Source organism: Watersipora subatra, chromosome 8 (genome assembly GCF_963576615.1).
Source record: "Watersipora subatra chromosome 8, tzWatSuba1.1, whole genome shotgun sequence".
Taxonomy (NCBI): Eukaryota; Metazoa; Bryozoa; class Gymnolaemata; order Cheilostomatida; family Watersiporidae; genus Watersipora; species Watersipora subatra.
The window spans coordinates 45,904,670-45,921,087 of record NC_088715.1 but is presented as its reverse complement, the minus strand read 5'-3'; the positions used below and the strand labels follow the sequence as shown (position 1 = coordinate 45,921,087).

At 37.3% G+C, this 16,418-nt stretch overlaps 1 protein-coding gene across 1 annotated transcript in view; it reads right to left on the bottom strand.

Moving 5' to 3' along the window:
* The window catches only part of LOC137402630 (uncharacterized), a 32,977-nt gene that overhangs the window by 12,037 nt on the left and 4,522 nt on the right, over positions 1-16,418 (bottom strand). The window contains exons 3-7 of the mRNA XM_068089136.1: positions 14,620-14,689; positions 13,629-13,718; positions 4,460-4,667; positions 3,340-3,690; positions 2,077-2,208 (exon numbers count right to left, since the gene is read on the bottom strand). Coding sequence (XP_067945237.1) covers positions 2,077-2,208; positions 3,340-3,690; positions 4,460-4,667; positions 13,629-13,718; positions 14,620-14,689 — 851 coding nt within the window. The remainder of the gene's footprint in view (positions 1-2,076; positions 2,209-3,339; positions 3,691-4,459; positions 4,668-13,628; positions 13,719-14,619; positions 14,690-16,418) is intronic.

The window sequence follows — 16,418 nt, the reverse complement described above, 5'->3', positions numbered from 1 at the left end:
ATACAGCATCAGGGTGCATAAAAATCAAAATAGGAGCTACATTTATCTAAAAATAATACATCTAAATCAGAAGTTGTAGAGATGAGTATTTTCTCGCACCTTGGCACACAAGGTTTTCAACATCCGCTGTAAGATGTTAGCAGACGCTTGACTTTATACGTCAGAGTAACTTGAAACGTTACAGTTCAGTACGTGAAAGAGAAAACACTGATGAAAGTGAAAGGGGGAATACTGGTGTAAGTCAAATGAGGAATACTGATGTAAGTAGAAGGGGAATACTGGTGTATGTGAAAATAAACAAAAGAATATAACAGTAATAAGAAATACGTAATCTCATCTAGTATATAATATAGATCTTTCCAAATAGTGCCATCCACTGGGCTTCCTTGTACTGACATAGCTATGATATACTCAACGCTCAGCTGTACTTAAAGCACATAAATTACATAATTTTTTATTGTATATTTCAATACATCAGAGTCTTGGCTTTGGAATGAGCCATTGTTTGCCATGGTGAGACAGACATTGGTTGGTGTTTATAAGATTTCCTCAGAGCTCTACAGCAAAAATTTTTACCGGCATAGGCTCGTAAATTGTGACGTCACAATTTTCTTATGCGATGTTGTGTGCTCTCACCGCCTATTTTATTGCTTACCGCTTATAGTTATCAACTACAATAATGACGCTAGTGTTAGGTGAAGATAGGACAACTCCAGAGAACCGATGAAGATGACAAAGGAATCAGTGTCATTAGTTCTCTATGTATAGATTATTTCTATGATAAATAACTCAGATTCCAAGCACCATACTATGTTTTCCCGATGATATTATGCACTAGCCCTCTCATTTTATTGTGATTTTGAGGGTCGCGACTGAGACTAATTAGTTTCCAGCATTGCGCGGTCTCGTGAAAGTGCGATTGACATGTAGTCCTAGGGCCACACAAGCGCAGGTCACAATTTAATCGATGTGATTTCATTACCTTTATCAACGACAGTACATTTATTGAAGCATAATTAATTAACCCAGAACATGTGTTTGTATTGGTCAGCGTTAGCATGAACCCGGGCATTGTTGATTATCTAGAATCCTAGTTTATTATTAGCGCTCTCGGGGTTTAACAGCACCAATTGCCACAGAAAAGCACAGCCTCAATAGCAGCGAAAGGGAGCGACTACCTAAGGCTAAATAATAATTGTGACATCACATTTTGAGAACCTGAACCAAGTGGTTTTTTTTGCAGGACGTTCTTTTGACACCCTGTTTTTCATAGTTCTATTATTCGTTGTGTATTGAATATAGGCTCATTCGAAAGCCAAGACTCTGATGTATTGAAATATAATTATAATAAAAAAATTATGTAATTTATGTGCTTTAATACCGTGAAAGTTGAGTTTCGAATGTGAAAGTTTCACCATATTATACGAGTAGCAGACTGGCATTTCTAACTTGATAAACTCAGAATTTCTAATTCTTTCCTTCATTTTTCGTGACGTCATTTTATCGTTGTCAGCCATCTTTATAGACAATTTTATCGTTAAAATACGAAGCTTTTGCTATTAAATTTTGAAAACGATGCTTTTGTTTGCAGTTTTTTTATTATAGTATCGAAACAACACCAAAAAGTACTATAAAATAAAAAAATAATGATTGTTTTCTACGAATATTGCGGCTTTTTCATGACTAGTGCACGTGCAAACGGCTTGATGACGCCAAAAAAAATGATGGATTGGGCTCTGGATAAATGATATTTCATCTTCTCACAGATTAAGCCGGCCTATTGAGTGAAACATATCAGCATTTCTAACTGAACCAAGGCAATTACTACATTTTCTTTGAAATAACTATATGTATTGAGCTGAAATAATTGTAGGTATGTTCACTCATTAATAAAGTCTCAGCCCAAGAAAGATTTGACAGCAAATCTTAGTTTTTTCAAAACTTAACATGACAGTATTGAGTGTCTTTTTTAACTTTTTGATATTTTTTGTCAATTTTAACTTCTAAAATGTCTTCAATAACAAAATCATAAACTCAACATTTATTATAAATCCTTCAATACAGCTACAAACAAACCTGCAGTTGACAGATGCTGTCCTGTGAGCTAAAGCAAGATCGACTATTGTAGGTAAGTCATATATAACTCCCTGCATCACAGTTGAAAGAGCTGATGATTCTCGGGCTATGAAATCACCAGTGCAATGAACTCTACAAATAAGATGCAAGTTAACCTCAGTGATGGCATCTCAGCGATCTAAAGTATTACCAACAGCAATAATATAAACCCCCTCAAAATAGGCGGGCATCATATGGGCGGGGTTTAATGATCGAGCTCCGTTGTACTTCTACCCTACTAAAAACTATAAATATACAATTTCTTAGACGTCTGAAGCTGCTAATAAACTAAGTGAGCAGTCATAAGCTCAAAAATAACTTGTATACTAAACAGGAGTTGTCCACTTATGTAAATTATTTAACTCATAAAAGATGAGCAGACCAATACAAGCTGGGGTTGTAATTTTAGCAGGATAAATGACCAACTCCTGCATAAGTCTTCATGTCTTTACTCTGATAGTAAAGCTGCAATTTTAAATGTCCTAAATTATCTGTTTTCTCTAGCCACTATTTTATTAGTAGTATCATGTTGCATCCAAGCAGCAACTAAGGTTCAGTGATTAATGAACTGGTTTTTGATCAGTAGGTTGGGTGGGTGTTTAGACCACACAACCTTTCAAAGATAAAGTATGCTGTCTGCAGAGGCTACGTGTGGTTTTAACAGCAATGTTGTGCAAACAGGTTGAACATGTCTGAATCCAATGGCAAGGGAACCTAGATGACAGGAGACATGTCCAGTTGAGTTCTTTTGAGAATTGAGCCCCGACCAGTTGATTGCAGGTCAACCAATCTAGACAATTTGGCCACTGTTGCTCTTACATCTCACAATGACAATTGTTGGCGCTAAAATGGCGCCAACCACATTTGCTCCTGTTCTAAATGTCATCAGCAAATGATCATATTTGTAAATGGTCACAACAAATCCTAAACCAAGAGGAAGACCCATTTGCGGTGATGACCTCTAACGTTTAAAGCGTAAAAATGTTAAGTTTATGTAGTAAAGCGTCAGCTAGTCTCTCTTTTGCATCCGGTCAATACGACTGTCTAATGAATTAAGCGTTGTTACTCACTTCCATGCAGCTCGTTTTCTGCCTTCTTTGCAATCTGTTTGTGTAACACAATTGTGAGTTTCCTCATAATCAAGTTACGCTTAACTACATTGTTGTAAAAAACAATATAATAACTACATAGTCAGCGAACAAGTTATACCTCTTGTATCCTCACCTGCACCAGTTGATGTCTTCAACTTTGTCTTTCATTGTTACCACAAGGTAGAACTTCAACTTAGCGTTCCTAGCCTCATCTCCCAATCTTGTTGACAAATTAAGAATAAAGGTGCGGGGTGAGCAAAAGACCTCTCGATACTTCTTACCAAAGCAACCAGTGAGTGCAGTCTTTTCAACGTCAGATCCTTTGATGAGCACCTCAGAAAAGGAGAGTTGTGTTGACGGCGGTTGATTGGATATCGGATATGAATGATCCAATGATTGATCACCTATAGGTGGAGCTATGTAATGAATGTGAGACTTCTCTGTACTGGTATCTGATTGGCTTTTGTCCTTTTTAGATTGGTTTCTAAAACAAAAAGGGCAGGTCATCACAGGTTGGAACACTGGCTACAGAGGTTGGTATGAGAGCTTAATGTTTGTGTTTATAAGACTAGAGACAATGAAGCTGAGTGGACCACACATGTGGAACTCATTGGCAAAATGGGACGTTTTCGCGTAGACATTCTGCTGCAGGGATTTTCGGCATGACGAGTTCGGTTGCAGGGCTTTTTGGCGCAGGTTAGAGGTGTAGAATTTATCCATCTTCCTTGTGACTTATGGCTCAACAAATTTCAAGTAAAAGTGGAAAATAATTGTACATAACGGCTACATTTATCTATTTGGCAGATGTAGTTCACCAGATCCTTTTACCAGTTTTAGGCAATGTGACCGTAAAGATCTATGTTTTCATGTAGTTCAAATGAAAAAGTATTGTGTGAACTTTCATGAATAAAATGCTTTTTTTTGCATTTTTTGATATTATCATTGTGTGATTTATTCACGTACAAGCATAAATGATCTCTTTGGTGCAAAAAAAGCAGTGCTAAAAATTATGGAGCCAGAAGGTCCTGCGCCAGAAATTCCTGTGCTAGAAAGTCCTGCACCAGAAACTCCTAGACTGGCTCACTGGATAGCAAGGGAATAAAAAACAGTTGGTATGTTTTCCACTTCCACAAGCAGGCAGACCTGAGGTGAGTTACAGCTGTTGGAGTCAGTTATCATATTCCATAAGTGAGTAAACCCGGAGAAACAAGTAAACCATACGAGCAGCCACAAACTTCCACAACTAAACAAACCTGGTGTCTGCCAGAAACCGTTTCGGTGGGCTATAAACTGGCAGAAACCGTTTGGATCGGTTATCAACTTTGACTGTTGGATCTATTTCATCAGATCTCCTCTCAATCTGGACACTTGGCTGACGTAGAACTGGTGTTTTAGCTGACAATGAGTAATCCGAAATGGGAAGGATTGCGCCTTTCATGTATCTTCGACTTTTTTGAAATTCTAAAAGCAAATGGTGAGTGTAAATAATCGAGCACTGATCAACTATGTAAGGAATCAGTACAACTGGAGTCAGACGTAAAATAAACACAAAAATCATCTGCAATGAATAAGGCATAACTTAAACAAACAACTTGCAGATAGTTAACCAATCATACGGTGATTGGAACTTTTGCAGCCAATGTGTTGTTAAAAACACATTTGAACTAGTTTACTGTTCAAAATACAGACTTGCTAGTAGAAATTTTTTGCTAGGTAACATATTAAGTTCACTACTACCCAGTCCTGTGCGCAGTGAGAATATATCGTGTGTAACAACTATGCGCACAATTATTCTTACATGTAGAAAGGTGGCTGAGTGGTGCAGATGGTAACACAGATGGCTGAGAATTAACAGATCTGGGTTCGATTCTCGTGAGATGTAATCTTTTATCCTACACTCTTAGCATGGCTTCGGATGGACAGACAGACAGACATCATAATAAAGATTATAGTTATTGTCGTGTTATTATCATAAACTTAATAAATTATAACTATAACTTATAAAGTTTTTCAAACTTAAAAGTTGACTTGCAACAAAATTCACATTACAGCTTTTTGGTATCAAAAAGTTCACCATGTCTTACTACAATCTACGGCGTTTTCTACGATGGCAGCAATTAACGGTTCGTTTTTTAGCTTTTAAGAGCGTGTAATCACATTTCCACACATTTTGCCCCTACACCACAGCAGAGCAAGACATGGTGAATCTTTTGATACCAAATAACTGTAATGTGAATTTTGTTGCAAGTAAACCTTTAATAAATATAGTGATAAACTATAATAAATTAATATCACTATTAGTAAACTAACTTAATAAATTATAGTAATAATTTATTAAGTTTGTATAGCAGGCTGTAAATAAACTCTCCATAAGTTGATGGCCCTGAAAAGAGTCGTTGTGATTGGTTTAGGATGCCAATAGACAAAAAATGTCATGAGTGAGTCATTTACAGTACACCAGTCCAGAAAACTGACATTTCTCTAGACTTATATATATATATATATATATATAAATATATATATAAATATATATATAAATATGTGCTAGCTGTATTACCCGGCGTTGCCCGGGTAATAAAAAAAGTCTTTGGACAGAAAATTGATTTTTATCTACCATCTGCATTTACCATTCTCACCTTTCAACGTCGTATCATAAGAAAAGTACTTTTGTTCAATTGAATTGAGAACAGAAATAAAACAAGTGTGAAGGTTTTTAAACTTGTCTAAACAACCATAACTCTTAAATTTCATAACTTGAAAGAAGTATGTCGTTGAAATGAATTAGGAGAAAAATAAAAACGTAAATGTGTTTAAATGTAAATGTGAAATCATTAGCAAGTAATGGCTAAACATAGTGTTTTTCTATGATTACAATGAAAAACTATTTAGTATACAGTTATACGATTTTAGTTTGTTTCAGTGTCGGCATGCCAAAATATCGTTGGCTATATACATGCACTAGCTGCATTACCTGTCTACAGGAATAGATTCACGCGCAGCATAAGGTTTATTGAGAGTTGTCTTTCATACTGTAAAACAACTCCAAATATGCAGTTACATCTCCATCTCTCCCTCTTTCCCCTCTCTCTCCCTCCCTCTCTCTCTCCCCCCTCTCTCCCTCTCTCTCTCTCCTTCTCTCCCTCTTTCCCCTCTCTCCGTCTCTCCCCTCTCTCCCTCCCTCCCTCTTCCCCCTCTCCCTCTCTCTCCCTCTCTCCGTCTCTCTCTCCCTCTCTCTCTCCCCTCTCTCTCTCCCCCCTCCCTCTCCCTCTCTCTCTCCTCTCCGTCTCTCCCTCCCCTCTCTCTCTCCCTCCCTCCCCTCTCTCTCTCCCTCTTTCTCTCCCTCTCTCTCTCCCTCTCTCTCTCTCCCCCCTCTCCTCCTCGCTCTCCTTCTCTTCCTCTCCCCCCTCTCTCTCCCCCCCTCCCCTCCGCGCTCTCCCTCTCTCTCTCTCCCTTTCTCTCCCTCTCTCTCTCCCTTAGTTCAACGCAACACATGCTGATAGACAACATTTTTGGTTTTTCTGTCGGGCGTATGAAGAAACAGTTTTCGGCGCGTGCCTACTTTTGAGCAGGCGACGTATAGCTGGTCATGGCTGATGCAGGGTGACAGTAAGTCGATAGCAGCTGCTTTCTTTTCACAATAGCATATCACAACGCTCGGAGTACTCGTGAAAGTTCTGTAATAGTAAGTTACAGTAGGCCTACTCGTAGCTGGAAAAAAATTAGTAACTCGGCTGCTGAAGGAAATGAACATGACCCACTATCACGAACAGCGGCAAATCCAACGTTATTAAGTAGTGGAGATAAGAGAATTTAAATATCTACTATATGTAAATGTATGTAAATATAAGATAGTGGAGAATAACTGATACTTGCAATCTTACACGATAAATCTTACAGCAATCTTACAAATGTTTGTTGTAAAATGTGAAAATAATTACGAAAAACCAACTGGTTAGATTTAACAGGAAAGGTGTGTAAGCTAATACATCTAGCTGTACAACCCAGCGTTGCCCGGGTAATAAAAAAAAACACTGAACAGAAAATTGATTTGTATTTAACATATAACAACATTTGCCATTTTACCTAAAACAACTGTGAAGGGTTTCAAATTTACTTTGTCAAACTACTTTTAAACTTCATATAATGACAAAAAAGGTTTCGTGCAGGTCAAATAATCTTTAAAAATAAAACGACTATAAAGGGTTTAGATGTAACAGTGAAATAATTAGCAAGTAATAGCTAAATCGAGTCTGTTTTGCTACGATTACAATATGAGATGATTCGGTAATGATACAATTAATACAAACTGAGAAAACAAAATAACATTCGTGAATATGTTGAATTAATAATAACAATTCTTGCATAAGTGTGTATAAAAAAGTTACTGTTCCACCAACAGATATCCACCAAAACTCTGAATACGACGATACTGCTACAACGATATGTTATGTAAAAGTAAATTATTGTAGTGTCTTTGTCTGATCGAAGGTGAGAGAATATAGATGTTACTCCTACTTGAGATAATACATTGAGGACCGCGTTAATACTACATTGAGGACCGCGTACATACTACTTGAGGACCGCGTTAATGACCTTGACCTGAGAGGACGTGCTATTAAGAGCTTCTCAGATTTTACAAATTTTTCTTCAACTTTTATGAATATTTATCCCTTTTATTACTTTCTTACCCCTTTTTATACATATTTTATACTACCATATCACTTTTATATTGTTTTGAAGTTAGCAGGAAGGCAGCTTGGCCGCTTCAGGCACTGCTGTGACTAGTGGTAGACACTGAGTGGGACAACTCTTTGTTTTATTTTAAAGTCCTGATTTTTAATTTTGTTTTATTAAATCTCAGTGATAGAATGGTTAAGGCTAAGACTTCCAGAGGCAGTGGTTTGATTCAGTTGGATGGTCAGTGTGGTAAATGTAAAAACAAACTGAAAGATGAAGTAGATAATTTAATTCAATGCGATTTTTGTCAGTTTTGGTTTCACTATAGATGTGCTAGTTTGAGCAAAGAGGAAGCTGAGCTGCTGTCGAGGCTGGAGCCTAAAGGTGCCAAGTGGGCCTGTAAGGTATGCAGCAAGGGAGAAGTTTTTGTTCAAAGTAATCCCCAGCTAGATAATATCGAGAAAAGTTTGGATGAAATCAAGTCCTTGGTTATTGGTAGTCTTGAACCTCAAGTTGAGGCTATAAAAAAAACATATGCAGCAGCAGTACAAGATATCGAAAAGAACACAAAAGTTCTTGTTAGTGCTGCAAAACAAACACTTGTGAAAAATGAAAACGAACAAAAAGAAGCTAGAGACAAAAACCTGATTCTTTTTGGACTCCAAGAGTTCAACACCAAACAGGAAACTGTTGAAGAAATAAACAAGCTCTTTTCAGAATGTCATCTCTCAAAAGTAATTGAAAAGAAGAACATGTATAGGCTAGGTAGGATAAGTGAAGAATCTGACTTGAAAGATAAGAAACCAAGACCTATCAAAATATGCACAGAGTCTAAGGAAGACAAATGGGAAATAGTGAGAAGAATCAACAGCTTTAAGAAGGGGGGTATTTTTGCAAAGCTAGATATGTCGAAAGAGGAAAGAGAGGAGGATTTTCAGTTATACCAGACGTTAAAGAAAATCAGAGCAGAAAATTCTACAAATCGTTACAAAATAATCAAAAAAAAAATAGTGAAAGTAGACCAATAAGCCTTCTTTTAGCAAACGCAAGGTCAGTGAAGGGTAAACTGAATGAAATAGAAGTTTTAGCATCGGAATATGATATACTATGCATTACAGAGACACATATTGATTCGTCTTTCAATAATGAAATGATTTTGAGCTCATCGCAAAAGTGTATTTATAGATGTGATCGAGATTGCCATGGCGGAGGGGTTATGATTGCCCTTTCACCATGTATTAATCACCACCAGATCCACTTAGAGGGTACATATTTTCCAATAGAAGTAGTTTGTGTAAAAATAGAATGCGTTGATCGTGGCCTAGATTTGATAATTTTGTGCCTTTACATCCCACCGTCTTTTATCAGACAAACAATTGATCCACTTGACGATCTACTGGGACAAGTAGTGTCAAGATTTCCTAAATCTACTATATTTGTTTCAGGTGATTTTAACTTGCCTGACATAGACTGGATTATAGGTCAAGTTCGTTCTGGATCTCACAACAAAACACTTCACAAATCTTTTTTGAGCAGTCTGCTATCCCATCACCTGACCCAACTCGTGACTGAGCCTACACACCAACTTGGCAATACACTCGACCTAATCCTTACTAATAATGACAGCCTTTTTACAGATTTGAATGTGATCAATCCTGGACTAAGTGACCATTACATGGTAGGCATAAATATAAAAATCAGGGAATTTAGGCCAAATAGTAAGCATAATGATTCTTTTAAAATATACGCTAAGGCAAATTTTGAAGCTATCACTCTGGCTCTAGAGAAAACACTTTCTAAAGTGTCAAACGCTATTCAAAATGAAGAAAACATAAACACAACATGGCAAATCTTTGAAACTGACTTGAAAGAAGCAGTCAGTAACTATGTACCTAAATGCACAAAAAAGATCAGAAACAAAGACGAGCCCGTATGGTTTAATGATTCTGCCAGGAAATGTGTAAGATCGCAAAGAAAATTGTATGATAAATTCAAGAAAAGTGGCCTGGACACAGACCTACAACAGTACAAACAGGCTAGGCGCCAAAACAGAAAGCTCTTTAGGAAAATGGAATATGACCACTATGATAGAATATTATTCAAACCACTGAGTTTGGGAGATAGCAAGCCTTTCTATTCATTTTATAGAAGGAAAAGTGGGAAGAGCTGCCATGGCTCTGTTATTTTTAAGGGTAAATCAGCTTTTGAGACTTCAGAGATTTTTAACAAGTATTTTCAAAGTGTTTTTTCTGGGAGCAGTTCATACTCAGAGCCGCTTTGGGCTGAAGGGAAGTGTCCGATTACAATTACTAGTGAGGGGGTGAGGAAATTGTTAATTGGTCTGAAGACCGGAAAGGCCCCAGGCCCTGACCAGCTGAGGAAAGAGGACCTCAGTCTTGATGTGGTGGTCACTAGTCAGATTTTAGCTCTTATCTTTCAACATTCTCTTAATACTGGCCAGCTACCTGATATCTGGAAGGCGGCAAACGTAGTACCAATTTTTAAAAAAGGCTCGAGAGACAGCCCCAGTAATTTTAGACCAGTTTCACTTACATGTATTGCATGCAAACTTTTAGAACATATAGTACTAAGCAATATTAATCAGCATCTTAATGTAACGCTCAACCCAAACCAACATGGATTTAGACAGGGTCTCTCATGCACTACCCAACTTGTCACAACAGTAGATGACATTATGAAAATGGTGGATGGAAATGACTCGGTACACGCTGCAGTGTTGGATTTTTCGAAAGCTTTCGATCGAGTACCTCACGGTCTCTTAATTGAAAAGCTGTTATTTATTGGTATTGACTCAGCAGTAGTTAGATGGATAGCACATTTTTTAGCAGACCGAATGCAGAGAGTGGTTGTAGAGGGAGCAGCGTCTGGTTCTCTTGCAGTAACTTCTGGTGTTCCTCAGGGTTCCGTGCTGGGGCCCTCTCTTTTTCTAGTTTACATTAATGACATTTGTAGCATTATAAAGACATCGACAATAAGACTTTTTGCGGACGATGCCCTTCTTTATTGCCCGGTTAACAGCTTAGATAGTTCCCAAAAATTCCAGGAAGATTTGTTTTTGTTGGAAAGGTGGGCTGAGCATTGGGGTATGGTGTTTAACACTGATAAGTGTCAAATAGTCAGGTTTGGTAAGAACGGTCTTGATAGTTCTGTGGATTATTTTTTAGGAGGAATAGCGTTAGAGAATGTATCAGCTTTTAAATATCTTGGAGTTGAAATTACTAGTGATTTTAGTTGGGACTTGCAGATTGATTCGGTGACGGCAAAGGCTTCTCAGAGGTTGGGTATGATGAGGCATGTGCTTTTTAAGGCCCCCAGAAAGGTGAAGAGGGTTGCATACCTCACCCTGTGTAGACCTATAATGGAATATGCAGGTGAGGTATGGGACCCTCATTTAGTTAGGCAGATAACATCGTTGGAGAATGTGCAGCGAAGGGCTGTGCGTTTTATTTCAGATTTGAGGGGAAAACAGAGTGTTACGGAAGCAAGGCAGTTTTTAGATCTAGAGCTGTTGGAGGCAAGGCGTAAGAATGCTCGCATGACATTGATGCTAGAGATTTTAACAAATGGCAAGCACAGTTCTTTTATTGATAGTTTTAAGCATTTACAAGATACAATTCATGATCATAATACAAGGTCAACAACTAACGGGGAACCCCCCGCCATTGAGTCAAATTCGAGTTTTTATCAATATAGTTTTATGCCCAGGACTTCCCGCAACCTGCGAGGAAAGCCATGAAATTTTATCGAACTTTTGACAGACATTTTGAAGGCCTTCTTTTACCCGCGAGCGGGGTCTAAAGGCTCGAGTTTTACCTAGACCTAGACATTATTGTCCGCGTGAAAAGTAGTGACCTTAACAGCGATTTAGCAATTGAACCTTAAGAAAAGCCAGAAATAGAGGTTCACAAAAACGGCATCGTGTTTCATAGAATTAATAAAATTTAGTCGCCAAATTCTAATATCGAGAGAGTCTATTGTCGATATCGTTTTGCCGAAAACAAATTAGCCCTAATACGTCGACAAAAAAGCATCGCGTGTCATGTAGCTAAAAGAAAGCCGTAGAGTTGTTATTATTACGTCATTTTGGGGTGAAAACGGCAAACGATGAATAGGTTATGAGGCGCAAGAACCGGAGATTCTCGTTAACGTGCCCTAGATACTTAGTAACGGCTAATAGTCGGAAGAGTACGGTACTCTATAAGGCGGACAATCAATCAAACACGCAGACAGACAACGATTGCCATTTATATAGTAGATAAAGTGGTATAAAAACCAATAGTAATTATCTAATGCAATCACCTCCTGGTAAAAATCATCAAAATTTTCATCATTAAAAATAGTAACAAAGCAATATGTTAACCTTGGTAACCATAGGTACCTACAATAACTTTAGTGCATTTTGTGGTTATGATCTGCAAGATAATATAACATTACAGTGTACTACGCGGAGTTTTTACCCTCGATACAGACGTGTAACATAAATGCTGAATCTATGTTGAATGAAATTAGCTTACTAAACACAACTTTCAGGAAATTTTAGTATGTATTTTAGTAAACCTCAAACTTTTAACTAAAATTTTATCATTAATCCGTTATATCGGTTTTTACCGTAACGGATAATGCTGAACTCGCCATGGCGAGAAATGTATATCTTTTAATAACGTATATAATCAGTACACAAATCGCCAAACTCTAAGTTCTTAGATAAATTATTGTCGATATCGTGGAGCGGAACAAATTAGCTTTAACGAAAAAAAGACGAGGAAGCATCGCGTTGCATGTACTTAGGTCCCAAAATATTTCTTAACAGGGGCATCGTAAAGGGTGGGCGCAATACTAAAATAATGCTATAGCTGGACAATCCCAATGACAGATGAATACGCGATTCCCCACACAAGCTTTGAGAAATATATATACATGTATAGATGGTTTAGTTGAATACTGAGGGTGATAATCACAAAAAGCTTGAGCATCTGATTCATAACAGAAAGTGATTATTTGTGTTAATTTTTTGCTCGTAGCAAATATATAACATCGCAGCTAATTTATTGAATGACTATATGAATGTATGAATACTTTGACAGAAGCTGTGCTCAAATATAGAAACTTTAAATGTGTTGCGGTCACTACTCATATCGCCAAATATTGAACCATCAACGTTTAGGCAATAACGTGTAAACATGGTGATTTTTAATTCACATTCATTCGCGATTTTTTGTCAACTGCATTATGGGTAAACATTCCTTGCTTGGAAGAGAAGCCCATAAAGTAAATGCATCTACTGTAAATCAATTTATTATTAGACACAACTTCAGATTGTTATTAATATTTATTTTGTCAGCTGATTTCTTTTAATAGAAAACAGTTTTTCATTAAAAACAAATTTAAGCATGACCATAGCAGCAATGTCATACAAGAAAAAATGAGCAAACTCGATTCACTAAAAGCATGGTTTGATCCTAAAAAGAATTTTCAAAGTTGTCTTCTTATGTTTTATGTGCACTTGACAAACTTTCATCAATGAATCCTAGTACTACTGAATCATCTCTCAGAAAGGACCAACAATGACATCATAGCCCGCCATACTACATATTTAAGAAATCGCTCAAGGGAAACTGTTTACAGATCAACTCTACCCTATGGTATTCTGCAGCTCTAATATACTGGTAAAAGTTTCATCATTCTTATTAGTAGCATTGCAACTAAAACAAGAAGTTAACTCACTTTTTGTGGCTTTTGCAGTTTTACCATTAAGACAAGGCCCATACATGACAGCCATTGCAAATGTGGGTAGGGTGGGTGCATCTTCGTCCCCTATAAAGAATGTAGAGGCTAGGAATGTCAATGCTAGAAAAGTCAACCAATGTAGACAACAGTCAACGGGATTGTTTAGCTTAGATTTAATTATTGTGACATTTGGCAAGTTGACTAAAAAGGTATGGATATATAAAATTAACATGTCATAAAATCTATTAAACAAAGTGAGAAAAACTTATCCTCTCAGACGACAAATATCGCGGTATAAACCTCTTTTTCTGAGTTGATGTGTTTTAGCGCTGATAGCAGACTAGCTTCTACCTTAGGTTTAATCCAGGGGACATAGCCTGGTGGTACAATCACAGTGGTCTAATCATATTGGTCTAGTTGTAGTGGTCTAGTCATAATGGTCTAATGGTAGTGGTCTAGTCACAGTGATCTAATCATAGTGGTCTAGTCATAGTGGTCTAGTCATGGTGGTCCAGTCATAGTGGTCTAGTCATAGTGGTCGAGTCATAGTTGTCTATTCATAGTGGTCTATTCATAGTGGTCGGGTCATAGTGGTTTAGTCATGGTGGTCTAGTCGTAGTGGTCTATTCATGGTGGTCTTGTCATAGTTGTCTAGTTATAGTGGTCTAGTCACAGTGGTCTAGCCATAGTGGTCTAGTCATGGTGGTCCAGTCATAGTGGTCTAGTCATAGTGGTCTAGTCATAATGGTCTCATCACAATTCACAGTGGTCCATTCTTAGTGGCCTAGTCATAGTTGTCCAGTCATAATAATATATTCAAAGTAGCTAGCATCTACTACCTTAGTTTTATCGGTTCTCAACTGGTAGACTACTCAGAGTCTAGTCTCCAGAGTCTAGATCTCTCACAGTCCTGGTCTACACATTTGTTGGTTCAGTTATGGTAGCCTATGTCTGATGGCCTATTCGTGGTGGCTAATGGTCAACTTACCATCATCATGCTGCGGCAGGTTGCTGTGGTAAACCGTGCGTCCATTTCGTTCTTCAGTTAGTATAATCTCCTATGAAAATTTTTTTTAATTCAATACAAAAAGACAATACTGTATAGTAGATGTATTTGATGGATATGAAAAAATTGTGATAGCAACATTGGACAGTTGATCCTATGAAGCTCTGGTCTATTAACCGTAATTTTCATCCAATTAACAGTGTCTTCCCTATAATCTAAAAATAGTTAAGCTGGAAAAGCCCAAATATACCTTTAAATACAAAAAATAAAAAATTTAATAGAAGAACATTGAAGTAAAGCTTCTAAGAAAATCTAATTATATATTATTCCCCATAAAAAACTCTGGTTAACACATTTAAACCAAAATTTATCTGGTGTGTCTAATTGGCCAGTACAACGTACAAGTGTGTCTAATTGGCCAGTACAACGTACAAGTGTGTCTAATTGGCCAGTACAACGTACAAGTGTGTCTAATTGGCCAGTGCAACGTACATGTATGTCTAATTGGCCAGTACAACGTACAAGTGTGTCTAATTGGCCAGTACAACGTACAAGTGTGTCTAATTGGCCAGTGCAACGTACAAGTATGTCTAATTGGCCAGTACAACGTACAAGTGTGTCTAATTGGCCAGTACAACGTACAAGTGTGTCTAATTGGCCAGTACATCGTACAAGTGTGTCTAATTGGCCAGTACAACGTACAAGTGTGTCTAATTGGCCAGTACAACGTACAAGTGTGTCTAATTGGCCAGTACAATGTACAAGTGTGTATGCAGAATGGATTCCATCATGCTGTTTATCATTCAAGGTTTCAAACCCTAAATTTTTAAGCAAATACAAAAATATATATTAATTTAATCTATATATATATAATATATTGTAAAACCTCTAATTGAACGCCATGGTACTCTATTTTTTAATCCTTCCTCTATAGTGGCGGTCAATTGGAGGCGGGGTTCTAATAGAGGCTAGCGGTGTATTTTTCAAATAGCTTGTCAAAATTTCGAAAGATAAATTTAGCTAAATGACTGGCGAAACTTTTGTCGCCTATGTTTTGCTCTCTTTTTCCGGTGACGCAATATAAAACCTTTTGGATGCAATAAATTAGCTAACTTACCTCCAACTTATCAAAGATCTCTTAATAAATATGCATCGAGAAACCGAGCAATATTGCTACCAGTTAATATCTATTGCTTGCAATTGACTTGCATTGATATTATAGCCTGTGTCCTTCTTTGCAATTTGTTGGCATTTTCTATTTTTATTTCAATCTAAATTTGAAAACTAAAGATAAAAGCTCATTGCACTCACTGATATGTTTGCTGAAGTTGGCAGCCAAAATTAGCTTTCATGTGCAATAGAAGTGGAGTTATGAGCATCGATCCATAGTAAGCCGCGTTAAGAAAGCCGCAAGGATGCTATTAAATAACATGCCATATATCTGCATATTTATAAGGTATATAATAATTATCTATCAAATGATACAAATACATGTATACATTGTATTCATCAACAAGTGACATAAACAAACCACACTTATATTACATTCAGAAACATAAACTAACAGTTTTAAAACAAAAATATTTTCATCGTTTGCTCAGATAGCTGCGTTCTGACTGTTGCTTTTGATGGAACGAACATCTTCTAGTTGTCCAATACCCTCCACAATACCTTCTGGCCTCAACTCTTCATCTGTACTGCTGAACTAGTCGATATTAGCTTCCAAACAAATTTTGGCAGAGCAACACTTTTACGCGCTGCATTTAGCACAAATGAAACGC